Source organism: Chelonia mydas, chromosome 5, assembly GCF_015237465.2.
Source record: "Chelonia mydas isolate rCheMyd1 chromosome 5, rCheMyd1.pri.v2, whole genome shotgun sequence".
NCBI classification, from domain to species: Eukaryota; Metazoa; Chordata; order Testudines; family Cheloniidae; genus Chelonia; species Chelonia mydas.
The window spans coordinates 125,710,602-125,730,470 of NC_051245.2; the positions used below are offsets into that span (position 1 = coordinate 125,710,602).

The following is a 19,869-nucleotide window of genomic DNA, read 5'->3' on the forward strand; positions in this document are numbered from 1 at the left end:
CTGCCTCAGTTTTTTTGGAGCACAGCATAGTTTCAAAGAGTTTTAAGCCAAAAGAAACCGCTTTCTTTTGAGGGCTGTTGATTTATTTCCAGCCAACCAGCGGGACACTTGTTCCCTTAAAGGATGAGGCCTTTGGCTCGTTAGATAATCATAACAAAAGGGAACTCAAGACAGACACTTCCAGTAAAGTCCAGTAAAGTTACTCCCAGTAAAGTCGAGACCTAAATTTGTTTAACAACCTGTTATGTCGTCAGCCTGTGTCCCAGTATCTCTGCTGAATGACTCGTCTTGCAGTGCTAATGTCTCCCTAGAGAAAACATGATTGTTACCGTTAAAGTTTTAAGTTTGATCCTGAAACCTTTACTCACAAGTAATCATTACTCGCATGATTAGTCACAAAGGCTACCAAGGCATTACTCATTCAAGCAAGCATTCTCACTCAAAATTTGCAAGGACCTTTGTTACTACTCAGCAAGTGGAAAGGTTCTCCTTCCTCAAAGAGCAATTTGGAATGCCAATGAATTTAATGGTAGCATGGCAGTTTCCGGTCGCAAATTTAAACCACCTTACTAGCTATTTGTAGATTTTGGGCCAATATATACTAAGCGAGTGTGCTGTCTTTTGCAGTAAACTCTGGGAGGAAGCTTTTGGTAATAAATCTTTTGGTAATACGATGTGTTAAAGTACGATGATATTTTCCCTAGAAATAGCAATCAATGACATACTTTAACGTGCTTAAGGATGGTTCCATTGTTTCTTATCTTTTTTTAAGTCTTTGACCCAGTTCTTGGGCTGGTCTGTCCTCAACACGGATACTTACGATAAGATGAACAAGCTGGACAATCGCAAGGACATTGCTCAGGACATGGTGTTGTATCACGTGAAGTGTGATAAGGATGAAATTCAGGAAATTTTGGTACTGCTTTTCAGTTTATAATCAGAGAAAAAATATTTCATGCTTAAATAGCAACTCCGCCTTAAAGAACTTGAATTTATTTAGCATGTTTTGTTCCAACGCGTGCTTTACTACGTGTACTTCTAAGGCACACCTCACCACAGAGTGAGCTTCCATACATAATGGCCCCCCCCCTCAATTTTCTCCAGCCCTAACATTGGCAGAGCTGTGATACCACCTTAATAGGTACAGATCCATGTAGATATTTCCAGGGAGGCTCCAGAGCTTCATTACCTAAGGCCTGCACAGAGAGATGGTTCTTGATATGTGTCTTGAAGCTGATCTGAAAGAATGGCATTGCTGAAGAACTTGTGCAATCAATTTTAAAGAACCTTCAGACATACAGATACACTTTACCATTGCGATGCCGTCACCTCTGGGGTGGGAGGGCAGCGGCCCTGTGGACAATCACTCCCTCAGCATGCTACACTATTGTTGGGATACGTTATAAGCCCTTAGCTAAGGAAAAGCAAATGGTCAATGCTTAGTATTAAGAACATATTTCATTTCTAGCCTTGCAAACTCACGATAGGGTCAGAGAGTTAAAATGGGTTCTTTCCTTCTTGGGCCTTATCAGGGGTAAGCAGTTTTGAGCGACAAATCAATTCCTCACTACACAACTCCATTAGCCATGGCTCCGTTTCCACAGATTTCACCGAAAGCAAAGTCTGAGAGTTTAGCTGAGCCTACAGGACCTCTACTCCTTGTGGTCAGGCTTGAGACAGAGAACCCATCTTGAGCGTCAGTCCCCAGAGTGAGATTGGAGGACAAAGGTTTTCCACTTGACAATGGAGCCAGTTCTCTATTGAGATGAGAGTGATGCACTGCACTTGGGAACCCACCCCGGCAGTCAGAGTCACTTTATAAGTAAAACTGCCCCTTAAGATAAGCAATGTAAGTAATGTTAAGACGATAATGTGTGTTTGGAAGTTGGACTAGATACCACCCAAAACGCATGCACCTTTAGAGATGACTGTGGAGTGGCTCGTAAAATTAACATGTGCGTGATCTCTGTAGCCAACAAGAGAGAGGCTGGGGAAAGAACCAATGGAATGTGAAGAAGATGAATTAACAGTATTACTGGTGAGTTCCCATGCACCGTTGATTTGACAGTAAAGGCAAATAAGAATCCGTTTGGCAGATGTAGGAGAAAGCTATCCAAATTCTTATATTGCCATCCCTCAGCATAGTATCTGCTTATCTCCCAACAGAAAGCAAACAACTCCCTCCTTCCCAGACGTACACACAGTCATGTGGCTTAGCCTAGGATAGCATCATGAGAAAGGGCATGTCTTACAGAGATCTTCGGAACAGCCTGCTTTGCACTACTCCGGCACAATTGAGCCGCTACAGAACAAAGCCTTCTGAGGACCAGCTCAACCTCTAGGATCGTCCACGCATTTCGCGACCCAGAGCCAATACAGACCTAGGGATACCACTGGCCTCTTTCGCCAGTCCATGACCACTTTTGACTCTTTTCAGAGTAACAGCCGTGTTAGTCTGTCTTCGCAAAAAGAAAAGGTGTACTTGTGGCACTTTAGAGACTAACAAATTTATCGAATGAAATAAGCTGTAGCTCAAATTTGAGCTGTAGCTTAAATAAATTTCTTAGTCGCTAAGGTGCCACAAGTACTCCTTTTCTTTTTACTTTTGACTCTGACATATGAAATCCACTTGGAGAGGAAGATCTCTTCTGATAAATCCCAGCAGAGAAAACAAAATGGACTGTCATTGGAAGAAACATTTTTGCCTTTATTGTTACCTAAAAAGCACACTGCAATATTCATATTTGAGTAATCTGAGAGAATGCAGAAGCAATAACTTGGAGGAGTTTTGGAGAAGACCTATGTGGGTTTTTTTTGTGGAATGGCACACCCAGCACGGAAACAAGCCAATGTGTTTCTTTTTCAGAAAGAAGAACTGCCAGACCCCATTCAGTCTGAGATCTATGAGTTCCACTTCTCCGATTTCAAGTGTACCGAACTAGAGCTTGTGAAGTGTGGAATTCAGATGTACTACGAGCTTGGGGTGGTGAAAAAGTTCCAGATTCCACAAGAGGTAGGTGTTGAATTCTGGTGAGATGTTACAAATGATGCCTGGGGACTCCCAAACTAGTTAAGTCCCATTGGGAGGGTACAGTGCCTGTTGGAAGGGTACAGTGGCTATAAGGAAGACGTTGAAAGCCACTGCTTCACAAGAGCATCTTCTGAATTACCTTCCTTTGCTTCAATACTGGAAGCAGTAGTGTTAATAAAATGCTATTGCAGCCTGGCAAGTGAAGTTTATTGCTCTCTAGTGGTAACTGGCTTTGGTAGTTCTGCAAACGCAGAGTAAGGCTGGAGATTCTGCGCTGCCCTTTAACTTGGGTAGTCATTTACACCTGGACAAATAGCAACCACGATTTTAAGAGAATGGAGGATTCTGATTTCGTACAATTTTACGCAGGTTAAGTGAATATGAGACGAACCATACTGGATCAGATCTGAGGTCCATCTAGCCCAGGATCCGGTCTTCTGACAGTTGTCAGCGCCAGGTGCCCCAGAGAGGAGTGATTACAGAATGTGCCAGGCAAGGGAGAATCAGGCCATTAACCCGGCTGAGTGCCAAGTGAAACTATGAGAGTTGTTGTCATCACTAAAAGTTTTCGTTCTACCTTAATTAAACAAACATCTAAATCCCAGAGATTTTTCCGAAAACCAGAATAGGGCAGTGACTGTATGGTAGATATTAGGGTTTACAGAGTCTCTGAACACACGTCTGAGAACACTTCCACTCTCTCCACTCATTCACTCATTCACTTCAGTCACAACTGTGGAGGCTTGATAGAACAGAGGTGGTGCTGATAACCTCGCCGAGATTAGTGCTTAATGAGGCTCAGACAAACTTGCAGGGTTGCTTTCCTAACAAGAACATCCATTAGCACCGCTGGAGTTTAGAAGCGATGTAAATGTTTATTCTGGGTATTCGGTAAGCTCTAAATAAGGTTGGGAAGAAACTTCTCCTTGGAAGCATCTGCTACCAGTCACTGTCAGACAGCATATCAGACAAGAAGGGATCACTCATCTGATCTTTATTATTAACATTACAACTTGATAGTAAAAAGTAGGCTTCCTACTTGGGCCAAGAACGACAGCTCTATTTGCTAAGTTTTCAGCGCTAACTTGCTCTGAGCTAGAAAAAAGTGACATGCACAATTCACCTCCCATAGCTTTGTGACAGAGCCGGGAAGAGAGAGAGAGGAAAAGACTGGTTCTGAACGGGGCTCATGTCTGTACGTAACATATTACTTTGGTACTCTACTACCAGAGCCTTCTGAAGCATCTAGTCCTTTGTCTGAAAAAGCTTATTCTTCACATTACTGGAAGGTGGGATTCAACAGGACATAGCATTACTAACAATTATAAAGGGATTCTTTCATTTTTAAACCAAGGTGCTACAAAATATTGGGTCTATAGAGAGAAAATAAAATTTTAAAAGTTTATTGCTAAGTGTATCAGAGTACAATCAATATGTCACGCAATTGCTTTTGTCAGCCGTAACTCCTAGCTTGCTATGTAACCATACACATCTTTCAAAAGAAGGTTCTAGGTTATTAATCACAGCACTGAAATGGTAGGAGAAAATATAACAGAAAATGGATCTCAGGGGTGGCATTAAGAAACAGTGAAGAAACATATTGACAGAGTCAGACGGTACCCATAAGATATGCCCGACAGAAAAAGTAACAGAATGCCACTAGCCATCACCTACAGCCCCAGACTAGAACCTTTCCAGGGCATCATCAAGGATCTACAAACACGGGTACGTATCATGAAGGACGATTTCCCCCTAGTTTACTCAAAGCTTCTTGTCAACTGTTTGAAATGGGACACTCTCATTATACCTGCTCCTGTATCTTCCACTCCATGCAACTGATAAAGTGCGTTTTAGCCCACGAAAGCTTATACTCAGATAAATATTAGTCTCTAAGGTGCCACAGGGATTCCTCTCTGTTTTTGCTGATACTGACTAAGACGGCTACTACTCTGAATTCTGTTCACTGTTCTTCTATTTCTACAGGTGCTTGTAAGATTCATGTATTCTGTCAGCAAGGGTTACAGAAAGATTACGTACCACAACTGGCGGCATGGCTTCAATGTGGCACAGACTATGTTCACGCTTTTAATGGTATAGCTTATGTACGACTGCTATGTTTTCCTTTTTAACTCCACAGCATAGTGCTATTTACAGCGACTCATATTTTGTGAGTAGGAATCTTATGAGTTTTCTTACAAGTATCTGCCAATATCCTTTCGGGAAAAAGTGTTGTTCATAAAATATACAAAAATTAATCCGGGGAATATTCACACAAGGCAAGTGGATATCGAACCTAGTCTTGTGGCTGGTCCACATGAATTTATGACCCGGATATTACTTTTAGGTGATGAACATAGTCCTTTAGCTCTAACAGCAGAGCCCCATACTGCAGACACCCAAGAACCAAGAACAGCTCTTCTCGCAGAACCTTTCCCTTCAAGGAATTTTAGAAACAACAACAGCCCAACCTGAGTGGTCTTAAATGGAGGAGAAAACGAGACTAGCCACGCTGAATGCTTTTATGATGTAGCAAGACCGGCTCACTTTCTGAAGTGCTAGGGAGTTGCAAAAGGAATTAAACGTGGTGCCTCCCTGAATTCCCCTGGGGCAAAGGGGCTCCATGCCAGGTTCAACAAAAAGCTGTGCTTAGACAGTTTCAGCCCCCTATGGGAGCTGCTTCTCCTCTGAGTCCATCTCGAGAGGAGATCGGTGTGGGTACATTAGCTTAGGTCAACATGGCATTCAGATCCTACAGTGATAAGTAACACCGACACATAAGGATATCTCATAGATGTAACTAATATACACATATGCGCTGATCTTGAAATGTTTTCCCCTTTTCCTTTCTGCAATTCTTGTGGTAGTTTTAGTGTAACTTTAACGCCCTCGTGGCCAAGAGGGAGTCTGCCCTGCAGGCAACTCTGCCCAAGAGACGGCGCGAGCAGGAATGCAGCGGGAAAAATTTCCTCCACCCCAGGAGCACCTGGTCCAAACCCGTAAAGTGAACACACACACCACACAGGAAAAGTACAATGGCGATAATTAAGGGAGATAGTTTACAGAGCGACGAGAGGAGAAAAACAACAAGGGGGAGCAGTAGAACGGGGTTACATCCAAACTAGTGGTAGCACAGTCTGAAAGGGCAGACACTGAGCAGTGTGTCTCCAAGCAGCGATCAGGCCTCCTGAGCAAAGAAAAGTCTTGGATGCTTCTGCTCCTCTTAAGCGCCAGTGTACTTTCCCCAACAACCCCGTCCGGGGCCCTCTTCTGCCTCTCCCTGCAAAGCTACACAGAGCGACAAGTTCCCCACTTAACTAACTAGCCGCCTCCCTCCTGATTCCCAAGCAGAGTTACAAGCCCCAGGACTCACAGACCTATGCGTCTCTGGGGAGAAGTGACACTGGGTCCAGTTCCGGCCTGTCCTTCTCGGGCGATTCCTCCCTCGCACAGTGGTTCCTGTCCTGGGGTGTCCATTATCGGCCGCCCTCTCCTTCCCAGGATTCAGGCAGGCTCTGTTTCCTTCACTTTTTGTCCAGGGCCCCCCCCCCCCGCCCCAAGACGAAAAACATTTAAATGGGCCATGTTCTCTCAACCCCAAAGGCTTACACTGCAGTGTGTCTTGTATGTAGCTTCACAAATTCCACGCTTAGTTCTTTAATTGTGTTGAGCGTAATAGACTCCTACTCACCTAGCAGACTCACTCTGATTTACTGTGTATCAGAAAGACTAATGAAAGCTTGTGATTCTCTCCCTCTAGACTGGCAAACTGAAGCGTTACTACACAGACCTTGAAGCCCTTGCTATGGTAACTGCAGCTTTGTGTCATGATATTGATCACAGGGGCACCAACAACCTTTATCAGATGAAGTAGGCACTTTTCTGTTGCTTTAAATGTTTCCATTCATTGTGTGCATATAGTCGTGGAGTGCGATCGAACTGAATTCACACCACATCTACCCTCTTCCTACTGTCTAACCCTTGGAACAACTCCCTCGCTTCCGCAAGCCACTCCTGCTCTTGGTTTTCCTTTTAGGTCGGTAGGCTCACACTATCTCAGTGCTACGGAAGCTGAATTTCTATAGCGCGGGCAATTGGTGTTTGGGCAAAACAGCAGTTCGTTTTTTCAGATGGGACATTAAGCTAGAGAGATACTAGAGGTGGAGGCCAAATGCTATGCACGACCCCCAAAGCTTGCGCTTCAAAGGGGGAGCCAGGAGTGACCCAGTCAGAACGAACCCGCTGGGTTTCTAAGCAGCAAGTTGGCTCAGTGTACCATGGATAGTTACTCTTTGCTCTTACATCAGACATTCTGCTCATGGTTATAGACTAGGGGAAAGCATACAGCCAAGAGCAGCACACAACCTCACTATTTCAGTGGCTAGACGAGTAATGCACTCGCATGGTGCTTGCTGGGTTTATTGCCCTAGTGCTCTGATGAAGTTGTGGGCCTCGCTCACAGCCACTTCCTGTACAGGATTTAGCTCCGTGCAAAGATTTGCCCGTCAGGGCTTTGCACCGGGATAAAAATCTAGGAAACTGTGCAAGGACTACTGCTTTTGCTGTTGTTTTAAATCAATAAAATATATTGCGTTTGTATAGTAGAATAAACTTGTTCACGTTTATAAATGAGGGTCAATTATACATGAGTACGTGTTTAGATGGTTCAAAACTACTGCAGTGAGGAGTGTTACAGTTCATTAAAAAGCCATAAGAATCTTTTGATCAATTGATAAGCCAGTTAGTGAAAATGTTCTCAATTAAGCCTTTATCCACAAGTTAAACCTAGATCAAAACCGTAAAAACAGAAATACTAAAATAAGACACATTGTAAAACTCCGTAGTTTATTAGCGTTGCATTAACTTTTGAATTTTTTATTTACACAATTAGATCTCAACATCCTTTAGCAAAACTTCATGGTTCATCAATTTTAGAGAGACATCACTTGGAATTTGGAAAGTTCTTGCTTTCAGAAGAGGTTTGTAATGCACATTTTTTATAGAGGGGAGGGGGTTTTTTTTGCTTTCAGTTCAATTTTAATTATTCAACACGGTGCAGTTTCACTTTGCAGGGGATTGCCCCAACATTTTACTTGGGTTCAGACCTTTGAGGACTTGAATTTATTCCACCAGGTCAGTTAGAGTTTTACATATGACCCAACTTCAAAGTCAAAGTGAGATTCGGTTAAAATGGCACAGTTTCTCTTGGCTTAGTGGTGAAACCATGCAGAACTAAAAAGTTCACCTGCTTTCCTGTCAAAGCTGTTTTACTGTCCCTACCGTAATGGGGCTTCAGGTGCTACAGCAATATAAAAGCGAAACAAATCAGCCCGAGATTGCTCTAGAGACTTGTTAGCCTTTTCCCTTAATACTGTCCATGCATGTGATGCAACTGCAACCAGACGACATGGGGTTCATGCAGCTCTAATCCTGTAAAGGTGACTCTTCAACACCCATGGTTTATCAGACACTTCCAAATAGCTGAAGCCTGTGAATACTTCCCTGTACTGCAGACAGTCCCTCTAAAGTGAACCTTAAATCCTCTAGCTAGAAACAGTGAAAGACATACCTACAGGGTGCCTCTGCTTTCTGCAATTTAATATGTTCAGTCTGTGCATAAAAATACTTTGCATTTACACAACACACTCTATCTCAGGTTCTCACGGCACTTTACTGGTTTGCCTCACCATTTCCTAATGAGGTAGGCTAGTGTTGTTCCAATTCTACAGAAAGGGAGAAATGGAGGTGCAGAAGTTGAGTGACTTGCCCAAGTTTTAACAGGGCCTCTGTAACAGAATCAGGGCGAGACTTTGACCCAAAACTCACGTTCCTTAAGTAAGAGGACTCGGAACCCATAACACCCATTGACTGGCTTTTCTTCCCCCTCTATGGGCCAAATCGTAACAAACTCAGTTTAACTTTTACCTGAGGCAAACTCCCATTGAAGGCAATGGGAATCCAGTTATATCCTGAGTCAGTACTTCAGAGTACTGGGCCCCATCCCATGCCCATTTAAATCATTAAGTGTCTTTCCATGGACCATGAATATTGCATTGAGCCCTCATATCTGCATTTTTACTGTAGCTGGACATGTTGAACAACGAATTAACGCCCATATTCTGAGATAAGCAATGCACGGGATGTCCAGAATCACGTACTAAACATTGTTTTCCTTTAGTCTCTGAATATCTACCAGAATCTCAACAGGAGACAGTTTGAGCACGTGAATCATTTGATGGAAATTGCGATCATAGCTACGGATTTAGCACTTTACTTCAAGTAAGTGAGTCATGTTGTTCAGCAAGAATATTGAAAATAGCTGGTCACATTAGTCTAAAACATCACAACTGATTCTCCAGGCTTTCTGTGGTCAGAACTCCCAGAAACATAGGCTGTATCTTCAGGAGCCCGTATGTATGCTGCCAACTATTACTTAATTTAAAATAATTTTAAAAAACTGATTTTAATATAAATACATTCTTTTTAATAATTGATTTTTGTGAGTTTTAAATTGCTAGAATCGTGATTTTGTTTTCCTGGTTTCTTTAGTGAGTTTCCTTATTAATACCATTACACTTTCCGCAAGTTATGATCGAGCTATACTCATCACTCAGTGTTTGCAGTATGAAGTCAGAGACCTGGGCTCCTAAGCAGGCCCGGATTTCGAATTAGGCACAGTAGGCACGTACTATGGGGTACTAGTGTTTTAAGGGCGCCTTGCCTCTCTAAAACTGTGTGCATCACGAAGATCAGCTGTAGGCGGGGGGACGGGGAGTCGATGCTGAAAATCCCCTGCCTAGGGACACGGGAAGGTGTAAATGCGACCCTGCTCCTGTAATTAAGTTGATCTGGCAAACACAGTCCTTCATTGCCTAACTACTGGCTCATCTTTAGGCTCCTGTTTGAAAATGTCGGCCAGTGTATAAGGATCTTCACAATCACTTTAATGTATTGAAAGTGTAACTTCAGACTTAGCATGGAAGCAATTTTATTTAGAACTTAAGATTTTATGTCACAAAGAAATAATGTTTAAGTGATGGTGTAATTTCTGATATTTACATGACAGGCTTTGTAAACTAGTTAAAACTTCACAAATAAATACAATTTTAGCTGTTCATGTTACAAATACACGTACAAATTATGAACATTAGGCACACGAAGAGTCCCAGTGGATTTAAGTGAATTTAAGTACCTGCTTGAGGATCAGCGTCAGTACTTTGGCTTTTGACACTATGGCAGTATGACACTGTACTGATAAAAGCATTCATAATTTAGTTCGGTGTAAATTTTACCTAAAATTGCAACAGCACAACTTTTCAAATTGTATTTACAAAGCCTCAACCTCACGAAAACCTATTTTTGCAAGATTTAAGTGCTTTACAATTATTGACAATAAATACTCTATCCTAGTTAAAAGATTCAAATAGGACTACATCTTTGTTATGGGCACTTGGCTGGGGTAACGTAACAAAAAGACATTGGAGTTTGACGGTGTTAACTAGACAGACTTGTGCCAATCAGTTTACACGCACAATCCTGAGACATGTTTGATGTTGTCTCGCTGACATTGTAACAGTGGGTGATATTCCTTAATGGGCATTGCAAGGGACACGGCCTGGGCCTAGCTGGCAGTTAGTGATGGAAAAGTGGGAGGTGAAATCCAGAATCCAGAATCCCATTGCAATGCTCAGACTGTGGGTGAGAAACCTAGTCCCCTAGCTCCTATTCCAGTCCTTCTCCGCTTCCCCACAGTTGGTTAGTTGTTTGTCCACCCCTACTCTTCATGCTCTTGCGACTAAGATCCTCCCCCTTACTCCTGCTTCTGCACAATCAGCAATGTAGAAAATAGGGCTTCTCCAGTGCTCAGTGGAATGAATGGAAAGACTCACCGGCCTCTGAGCATTGGCGGGTAGCAGCATGTAGGAGAGCATTCCTCGTAGATAATCAAGTGTTGAAATGAGGGATTGCTCAATGGTCCAATGGGAAAACAAAATGAGATCTGATAACTCCATATTTAATGCATTCATATTCCTACCTCTTTGTGTGTTTTGAAGAAAGAGAACTATGTTTCAGAAGATTGTTGATGAGTTCAAGACGTATGACAATGACAATGCCTGGACTGAATATTTGTCTCTGGAAACAACACGAAAAGAGATTGTCATGTGAGTAAATAAAAATCTCTTGATAAGCAAATGGTAAAGTGACAACTATGCCCCTATTAAATAAGTGTCTATTAAGAATAGATTGCATAGCATGCGGTATTTCCTATATGGAATATTACGCTAACATTTTCGTATTAAAGGACTCTCGGAGCCAAAGTAGCTTTGTATTCTGGGTTACTCTTGAAGAGAAGCCAGAAAAAGATCTTAAAACCCAAATCTCTTTTTATCTTCCTCTGTACTATACAATTATATGGCTACATAGCAGAATTTTGTTTAAGTGTATGACTAGGATGAAGTCACATCTAGATATGTGTCAAGTAAACTTTATATTCACATTCTCATTGCAAGTATCCACTTTTCTCTTAAATTGCTTATTATGTTTGCATGTTTTTATGGCAACTTTCAAAATTAAGAGAATCCGATGGGTTTTAGGGTACAGCTAAAACTAAACTTATTGCAAGCCCCACGCAGAATCAGAGAGCCTACTGATGAACCGTTGCAAGAATTCTGCTTTGGCTTAAACTGTAAGGGAGGCCAAAGTCTCCCTATTCATGAAATCAAGGCTAAGGGTGCCATCCAATATGACTCTGAAGCCTGGTATACACCTAAACTTACTAAAAATAGCTGCTCTGCTCTTTCTTTGCTGTAGCTAGTGTCTACACCACAGAAACATAGAGCAACGTAATCTTGCAAAGTAGCTAAGTAGTACTCCTCTCAATGAGAAAGTTTTTACTATGTTTCAGAGCGCAGATTCAGAGTGCTTGCTACCTGGAACAATCCCACTCATCGGGATTGCGTGGATGTTTGGGCGAAGGAAGCTTTCCTCTGCATCATTAGAGCTACAGCATAAGCAGTGCCCTACCAAATTCTCAGATTCATGAAAAACGTGTCACAGACTGTGAAATCTGGTCTTTTATGTGCTTTTACCCTATAGTACACAGGTTTCACTGGAAGACAAGCATTTCTCAAGCTGGATGATCCTGAAGGAAAAGAGAGTTGCGGGGGGCACAAGGTTATTTTTTTTGGGGGGGGGGGGGGCGTCACGGTATTGCCACCCTTACTTCTGTGCTGCCTTCAGAGCTGGGTGACTGGAGAGCAGCAGCTGTTGGACGGGTGCTTAATTCTGAAGGCAGCGCCATGGTAGCAGCAAAGAAGTAAGGCTGGCAATACCATGCCATACTTTCCTTACTCTGCGCTGCTGCTAGTGGAGGCTCTGCCTTCAGAGCTGGGCTACCAGCCAGCAGCCTCGGCTCTTCAGCTACCCATGTCTGGAGGTAGCGCCGCCGCCAGAGGCGGTGCAGAAGGGTAGTAATACGCCAACCCCACGCCACAATAACCTTCTCACACACACACAAATTCCTCTTTGGGGTCAGGACCCCTACAATTACACCAGTGTGAAATTTCACATTTAAATAGCTGAAATCATTAAATTTAAGATTTTTTTAAGTCGCATGAGTGTGAAATTGACCAAAATGGACGGTGAGTTGAGTAGTTTTCTGTAACAGGAAGTGTTCAGAACATGGCTTTCAAGAGATAGCGCTCTGGCTTCCTCTTTCCTTCACACTTCCTTTGTATAGACTATGTGCCAAGACTTCTTCTGAGGATTGTGCAGAGAGCTTGTTCAGAATGTGGAGTTAAGATTTAGGATCTACCATTTCAATAGCTGAAAACAAACCACAGTTAAAGCATCTGAACAGGACTATGAGTGGACTAAGAAGTTATTTGAATAATATTTTTAAGCATAGACATTTTCGGTCTGACTGAGTCAGCTCACTGGGTATCAGCTCTTCTGACTGGCCCTAGCAATTTCTAACAAATTTTAAGCCTTTATTTAATGTCCTTTTTATTATGGTTTCAAAAAAAACAACAAAAACCCACCCATCCCCAAAAATACTCCCAAGTTCATCCTAAACGCAGTGTTGCCAACTTTCAACTAATTAGCCCAAGTCTTTCAATGTCTGATGTTTTTCTTGAAGCCCCAGGCCCAGAAAAACGATCAATGGGCTCTTAGCTTTAAAGTGCCTAAGTTCCTTTTGAAAAGGGAGCTATAGATTCCTAAATCACTTAGATGATTTAATACTGAGTACAGCAACACCTTTAAAAATCTGGGCCCCAGTTCCTAAGGCAGTTGATTAGGTACACCCATATATCAAATACTGCATGCAGTTCTGGTTAAAATTGGAAAAACTATAGAGAAGGGCAACAAAAATGATTAAGGGTTTGGACAGATTCCATATGAGAAGGGCCTTATCAAATTCACGGTCCGTTTTCATCAATCTCCGTGTCACAGGATTTTTAAAATAATAAATTTCATGATTGCTACTGTGTTATAATTGTAGGTTATTCTGTGTGGGAGGGGTTTGCGCTACTGCTACCCTTATTTCTGCGCTGCCCCTGGCTCTGTCTTCAGAGCTGGACACCCAACCCATAGCTGCTGCTCCAGCCGCCCAGCTCTGAAGTCAGCGCAGAAGTAAGGGTGACCACCTAAAATAACCTTGTGACGCCCCTGCGAAGCCCTTTTGGGTCAGGACTCCCAATTGGAGACACGTTGGTTTCCCCATGAAATTTCTCAAGTATTGGGTAAAAAGCACACAGAGACCAGATTTCACTGACCGTGACGCGTTTTTCATAGCCGTAAATTTGGTAGGGCCCTACATATCAGACACTAAAGGGATGAATTCGATGAAGTGAGCTGTAGCTCACGAAAGCTTATGCTCAAACAAATTTTTTAGTCTGTAAGGTGCCACAAGTACTCCTTTTCTTTTTAAAAAGACTGACTATTCAGCCTGGAAAACAGATGAGTAAGGGGAGACCTAACACAGGTCTAGGAAATCGTGACTGATGAGGAGAAAGGAAGTGTTATTTACCCTTTCACATAACACAAGGACTAGGGGTCACCAATGAAATTAACAGGCAGCAGGTTTAAAAACAAAAAAAGGAAGTACTACTTCACACCACAGTCAACTTGTGGAACTCATTGCCAGGGAAATGCTCTGGAGGCCAAAATTATATAGCGTGGATTCAAAAAAGAATTAGATAAGTTCATGGAGGCTAGTTCCATTAATGGCTATTAGCCAAGATGGTCAGGGACGCAACCCCATCTCCTGGGTGTCCCTGAGCCTCTGACAGTAAGAAGTTGGGAGTGGACCACTCAGCAATGCCCTGTTCTGTTGATTCCCTCTGAAGCATAGACCACTGTTACCAGACAGGATAATGGCCTAGTTGGACAACTGGTCTGACCCAGTATAGCCGTTCTTATGGTCATTAAATTTTGATGTGTCTAGTAATAATTGATAGTGCTCTAGCATATGTTCTGTAGTACTTGGAATAATTAAACACAGACCTAAAACCTCACGGCAGTCTGCTACAATATCTTTGTTAAGAAGTTTACATGCGATTTGTGAGAATTAGCAAATTAGTAATCACAAAACTGTTTTGGTGGCAGGCAAGAAACACAGTTACAGTAAGTTTAACTCAAGATAATACTGCATACTGTCTGGCCCTAGTTTACAAAATGTCTTATGCTGGTTGTCCTCAATCTTTAATGCTTGGCGGGCAGCGGAGAGAAGTAGCAAGTGTAGTACTCTTAAATTGCAGAATAGACCCTGGATCCAATGGAAACAGGATTGAATGCTTAGCATACAAACTAACTCCGGTTCTCGTTCTGTTCTCCAGGGCCATGATGATGACTGCCTGTGACTTATCTGCGATCGCTAAACCCTGGGAAGTGCAGAGTAAGGTCAGACGCCTGATACACAATGTACTCCAATATATTGAAACAGTCTGTTGTCTGAAGCCTGCATGAAGGAGGCTTCTCTTTAATTTTCCTGGCCAAGTTTCAAGCAATGCTGGTAGAAATGATATTTTAGCTTGATGAGCCAAGAGCTTTTAGCTTGATCTTATGGTATTAGCAACGATGAAAGAGATGAGGCTTACAAACACCACATCTTTCCTCCCAGTATTTCCATAGAAGGTTTTTATGGTGTTGAATAACATTGAATAATGTAAATAAATGTAAAGTAAAAGTAAAAATAAACAAATCTAGAGACCGCAGTCAGTGGTAGGACTAGTATCACAGAGGGACGTTAGAGAAAACAGTACTGGCAACTCTGACTTTATTGTTAGTCTCATAACATTCAGGGTTTTCCCTAAAGCCCGCACTCCTGGAATCATGTGGCTCAGAATCTCAAGTATCTTTCACTTTAAAAAGCATTTAGTCCTCATTCTCACAGAAATCCCAACTGTACAAAACCATAAGAAAAACTCCATTTAAAACCATTTAAAAAACCTCACTTTTTCTGTGTTGCAGGGAAGAATCGTTAAAGCTTCAGATTGGTAATACTGGGAAAGGGCAACTGTGTCTTTGGGAATGCGACAAAGAATCCACTAATGCTGTGACTGTCCCCACCCTAAGCCTCATTTTAAAGTCCTGCTAAGGGGCATCGGGGATGCTCATAGACTGATGTGAAGGACCAGTAGACAGAAGAGTCTGCTGCCAGAGTCACAGAGTTTTATTATGCATATCATAGCCCGAGGGCTTGTCTGCACAGCAAGCAAGCCTGCAAATCTGAGGCACTACCAGCGTGCCGTGCAACAACATCCTAAATAGGAAATTGCTACCGAGCAATAGCAGAGTTCACACTGGACGTTACTGTGTGAGAAATTGGCATGCTGTCGACTGACACTCTGATTTGCCGTGCAGTTACTCGTAGTGAAGGCAAATTGAGTAGAGAATCAGATGCAGCGTGCTAGGAGAATTACTTGGCTGTAATCTGGTGTTTGAAAGATATGATTGCAAAGGAGCAGGGACTGGAACGCTCCTGTTAATGGAGACAAACTGTTTCAGATTAAAATCCCCAAACTGACTGTCGCTCTTATTCCAACGTAGGTAGCGCTCCTAGTAGCTGCTGAATTCTGGGAACAGGGAGACTTGGAAATAAGCGTACTTCAGCAGCAGCCAATCGTAAGTAGTACATGAGCTGCTGAAAGCTCAAATCAGTTAATTTCCTTCTAACAAACTTCTTCAGTGACAGCAAATCATGAACAGGGCTGGACGCTTTGACAACATGGGAGCTCCTGGGGGCGGGGAAAAAGACCCCTGTAATAGACATGAAAGCTGAGATCAGTAACATATAGGTCACAGTTTCCAAAATCTAGCTCTGCTAATGAATGCGCTTTAAAAAAAAAATAATAAAACGCGAAAAAAAATAAAATGTTTGTTTCGTGAATTTAAGGAACTTTAGGAGCCCCTTAGCATTTATTAAGAATACAAAGATCATTCAATCTGGTACTATGGTGAGGGGCACAATAGAAAACAATATCCAGGGACAGAAGTGGAGAAGAGAGACTGTAGCTTGTTAAAGAAAAATTATGACAAGAGCTAGCCCCATCACTTCATTGTTTGTGTGGGAGAAGGAAGAGGTCCGAAAAAGAAAGCTTTTGAGAATGATACAAAAGTGTTAGGCTGATTTGCGACACCCTTCAAGGCGAAATAGTTCTAAAAGAAAAACAGAAGGAAATCCAAAGAAATCCTGTTCTCTTTCAGCCTATGATGGACAGGAGAAAAGCTGCTGAGCTTCCAAAGCTTCAAGTCGGTTTCATTGACTTTGTGTGCACGTTTGTCTATAAGGTAAGTGAGTTGCGCAGCAAGGAATGACTGCTTGCTCGTGCAGCAGCAATGAATTTTTTTTTTTAAACTACTTACTCTAGCAAAAATTATATAAGCAAGTGTCTCTCCCAGCAGGGAGACTTGACCAACAGCTAAAATGTTAAGCAACGAGAGACATGCTTGTCTTCCCCTGACCAAAGATACTGTCCAGGATTATTACTTACATTATTTAATACACGTTATGTTTTGCTATATGGGATCACATCCTGTGCCTAGCAAAGCAGCTTTACACCACACAGCAGTGCAGGGCAGCCTTGATCCCAGCTCAGAGGGCATCCAGTGCTATAGGTGTGCTTTGATCTGTGATCCTTGGGCAGCTCAGCCTCACAGTGCCTGAAAACCCCAGGCCTGGTCAATTATATAGCGCTGTCTTTGAACCTCTGGTCATGAACTGCACTGGCCCTAGGAAATAAAAGCCAATATTCTACATCAAACTGCATATAGGGCAGTGGAGTAACGGATGGGCTGGTACAACAATTCCACTCCTGTTGAAATATGACACGGCGTGGGCTCAGGGTATTTCTTGAGCGGCCCACAGGATCTGGTCCAAGAGGTAACAAAAGCTGAACCGCTTGGTAATGGTGACCCTAATATAATTAAATGTAGCATCCTCATAGGGCCTATAATACCAAAAAAACCCACCGCAGTAACACTGAACTATAAAAATGGGAACTATGCAAAACTGAGTGTGCTTGTTAGATGGAAATTAAAAGGAGTTGCCCAAACGGTTAACTGTATTACTAGTAAACTATTGGAAAACACCATAATAGAGGCTCAGACTAAACTTATACCCCCAAATCATCAAATACAATAAGAGGAATGCCACCATGGCTAAACAGTAGAGTAGCAGAGGCCATTAGAAGCAAAAAGGCATCCTTTAATATTTGTGAGTGGATTCCTAGTGATGGTTACAGGAAGGTGCACAAACTCTTGCAGATTAAGGTTAATAAGGCAGGCCAAGAAAGAACTTGCTAAAGATGCAAAAACTAAGAGTAAGAATTCTTTCAAATACATCAGCAGTAAGAAGCTTGCCCAATAGCGAATGGAGACCCTAGATAAAAAGGGAGCACTCACGGAAGACAAGGCCATTGGAGAGAAGCTCAATGAATTCTCTGCATTGGTCCTCACTGCAAAAGGATGTGAGGGAGATACACACAGGAGGACAAAATTGAAGTAGTGTCCCACATTGATATGTCCACAGAAGAGGTTTGAGAACAAATTAAACAGTAATAAGACACTAAGACCAGATGGAATTCACCCAAACATTCTGAAGGAACTCAAATATGAAATTGCAGACCTACTAACTGTAGTATGTAACCTACTACGGATCAAAGCGCTGTACCAGATGACTGGAGACCAGCTAACATAATGCTGATTTTTAGAAAGGGCTCCAGATGTGATCCTGGCAATTACAGGCCAGTGAGCCTAATCTCATATAAACTGTAGGGGAAGTTGGGTGAAGAATCAACACAGTTTTTGTAAAAGGGAAGTCTCACCAATCTATCAGAATTCTCTGAGGGTGTCAATAAGCAGTGGACAAAGGAAAAAGATAGGAAACAAAGGGTAGGAAAAAATGGTCAGTTTTCAAAAAGGAGAGGGGTAAATAGCGGGGTCCCCCAAGGATCTGCGGTGTTGAGCATATTCATGAATTAGCTGGAATAGAGGGTAAACAGTGAAGTGACAAAGTTTCCTGACAATGCAAAATTATGCAAGATAGTTAAGTCCAAAGATGACTGCAAGGAGTTAGAAGGGGATGTTGGGTGACTGGGCAACAAAATGACAGATAAAATCAAGACTGGTAAGTGAAAGCAATGCACATTGGAAAAAATAATCTCACTTACACATACCAAATTAGCTGTTATCACTCAAGAAAGAGACCTTGGCATCATCGTGACTAGTTCTTTGAAAAGTTCGACTCAATGCGCAGCTGTGGTTAAAAAAAGGCTAACAGTATGAGAGGAACTATTAGGAAAGGGACAGAAAATATTATAATGCCACTATATAACTCTATGGTGCCCCCACACCTTGAATACCGTGTCCCGTTCTGGTCACCCCATCTCTAAAAAGATATAATGGAACTAGAAAACCTTCAGAGAAGGGCAAAAATATGCTCAAGGGTACAGGAAGGGTTCGATATGAAGAAAGACTAAAAAGAATAAGGCTGTTCAGCTTAGAAAAGACAACGAAGGGGGCTATGACAGAAGTCTGTATAATTATGACTGGAAAAAGTGAAGCATTATTTACTCTTTTCCACAATACAAAAACCAGGAGTCACCCCGTGAAATTGATAGGCAGTAGATTTAATACAAAGAAGATGAAGTACTTTTTCACCTAATGTACAGTCAACCTGTGGAATTCATTATCATGTGACTGCTAAAAGTATAACTGGGTTCAAAAAAAGAACTGGATAAATTAATGGAGGATACGTCCATTAATGGCTATTTGCCAAGATGGTTGGGGCTGTAACCCCATGCTCCGGGTGTCCGTAGCCTTTGATTGCCGGAAGTCAAGAGTGTAAAATCGCCCTTTTCTGTACACTCCTCCTGTAGTTCTGGGACTGGCCACTGTCGGCAGACAGGATACTGGGTTAAATGGACCATTGGTCTGACCTACTAGTAAAAAAATCTTCTAAAGCTCTGGGATGAAAACCAGGGTGGACAACTCTGCTTCTCTGGCACAATGGAACTTTCCATCCTAAGGGTAAAGGTTGTCTGGGCAGAAGACAGAGCTTTCCTTAGAGGCCAGCCCAAGAGCTCTTCTTCTCTCAGAGGTCCAGGGCTAAGGCTGCCAGTGCGTACAGTCCTGTATTAGAAGGGATGTCACATCCCTTATTTCAATAAAAATTTCTTGCCCACTACTGTCCCTAGAGAATTTTATCCCATGTTTCAACCAGGGTGGTCCAGCATACCACTGACACTTGAAATCTAGGCTGGAGTGGTGCTCTGGTACTTTACTTTGCAACATGCCAGGCTTTGGCAACTTGACCAGAGACATGCCACTCAACTTTAGCT

General features: G+C 42.4%; 1 protein-coding gene across 3 annotated transcripts in view; it reads left to right on the forward strand.

Moving 5' to 3' along the window:
- LOC102935293 (rod cGMP-specific 3',5'-cyclic phosphodiesterase subunit beta) overlaps positions 1 to 19,869 on the forward strand; it is a 32,370-nt gene that overhangs the window by 10,027 nt on the left and 2,474 nt on the right. For all 3 annotated transcript variants that reach the window (XM_037902254.2, XM_043546351.1, XM_043546350.1), the window contains 11 exons: positions 773 to 916; positions 1,973 to 2,038; positions 2,867 to 3,013; positions 5,015 to 5,122; positions 6,789 to 6,898; positions 7,920 to 8,007; positions 9,207 to 9,307; positions 11,083 to 11,190; positions 14,866 to 14,929; positions 16,079 to 16,153; positions 16,736 to 16,819. In XM_037902254.2, the coding sequence (XP_037758182.1) occupies positions 773 to 916; positions 1,973 to 2,038; positions 2,867 to 3,013; positions 5,015 to 5,122; positions 6,789 to 6,898; positions 7,920 to 8,007; positions 9,207 to 9,307; positions 11,083 to 11,190; positions 14,866 to 14,929; positions 16,079 to 16,153; positions 16,736 to 16,819 (1,095 nt within the window). The remainder of the gene's footprint in view (positions 1 to 772; positions 917 to 1,972; positions 2,039 to 2,866; positions 3,014 to 5,014; positions 5,123 to 6,788; positions 6,899 to 7,919; positions 8,008 to 9,206; positions 9,308 to 11,082; positions 11,191 to 14,865; positions 14,930 to 16,078; positions 16,154 to 16,735; positions 16,820 to 19,869) is intronic.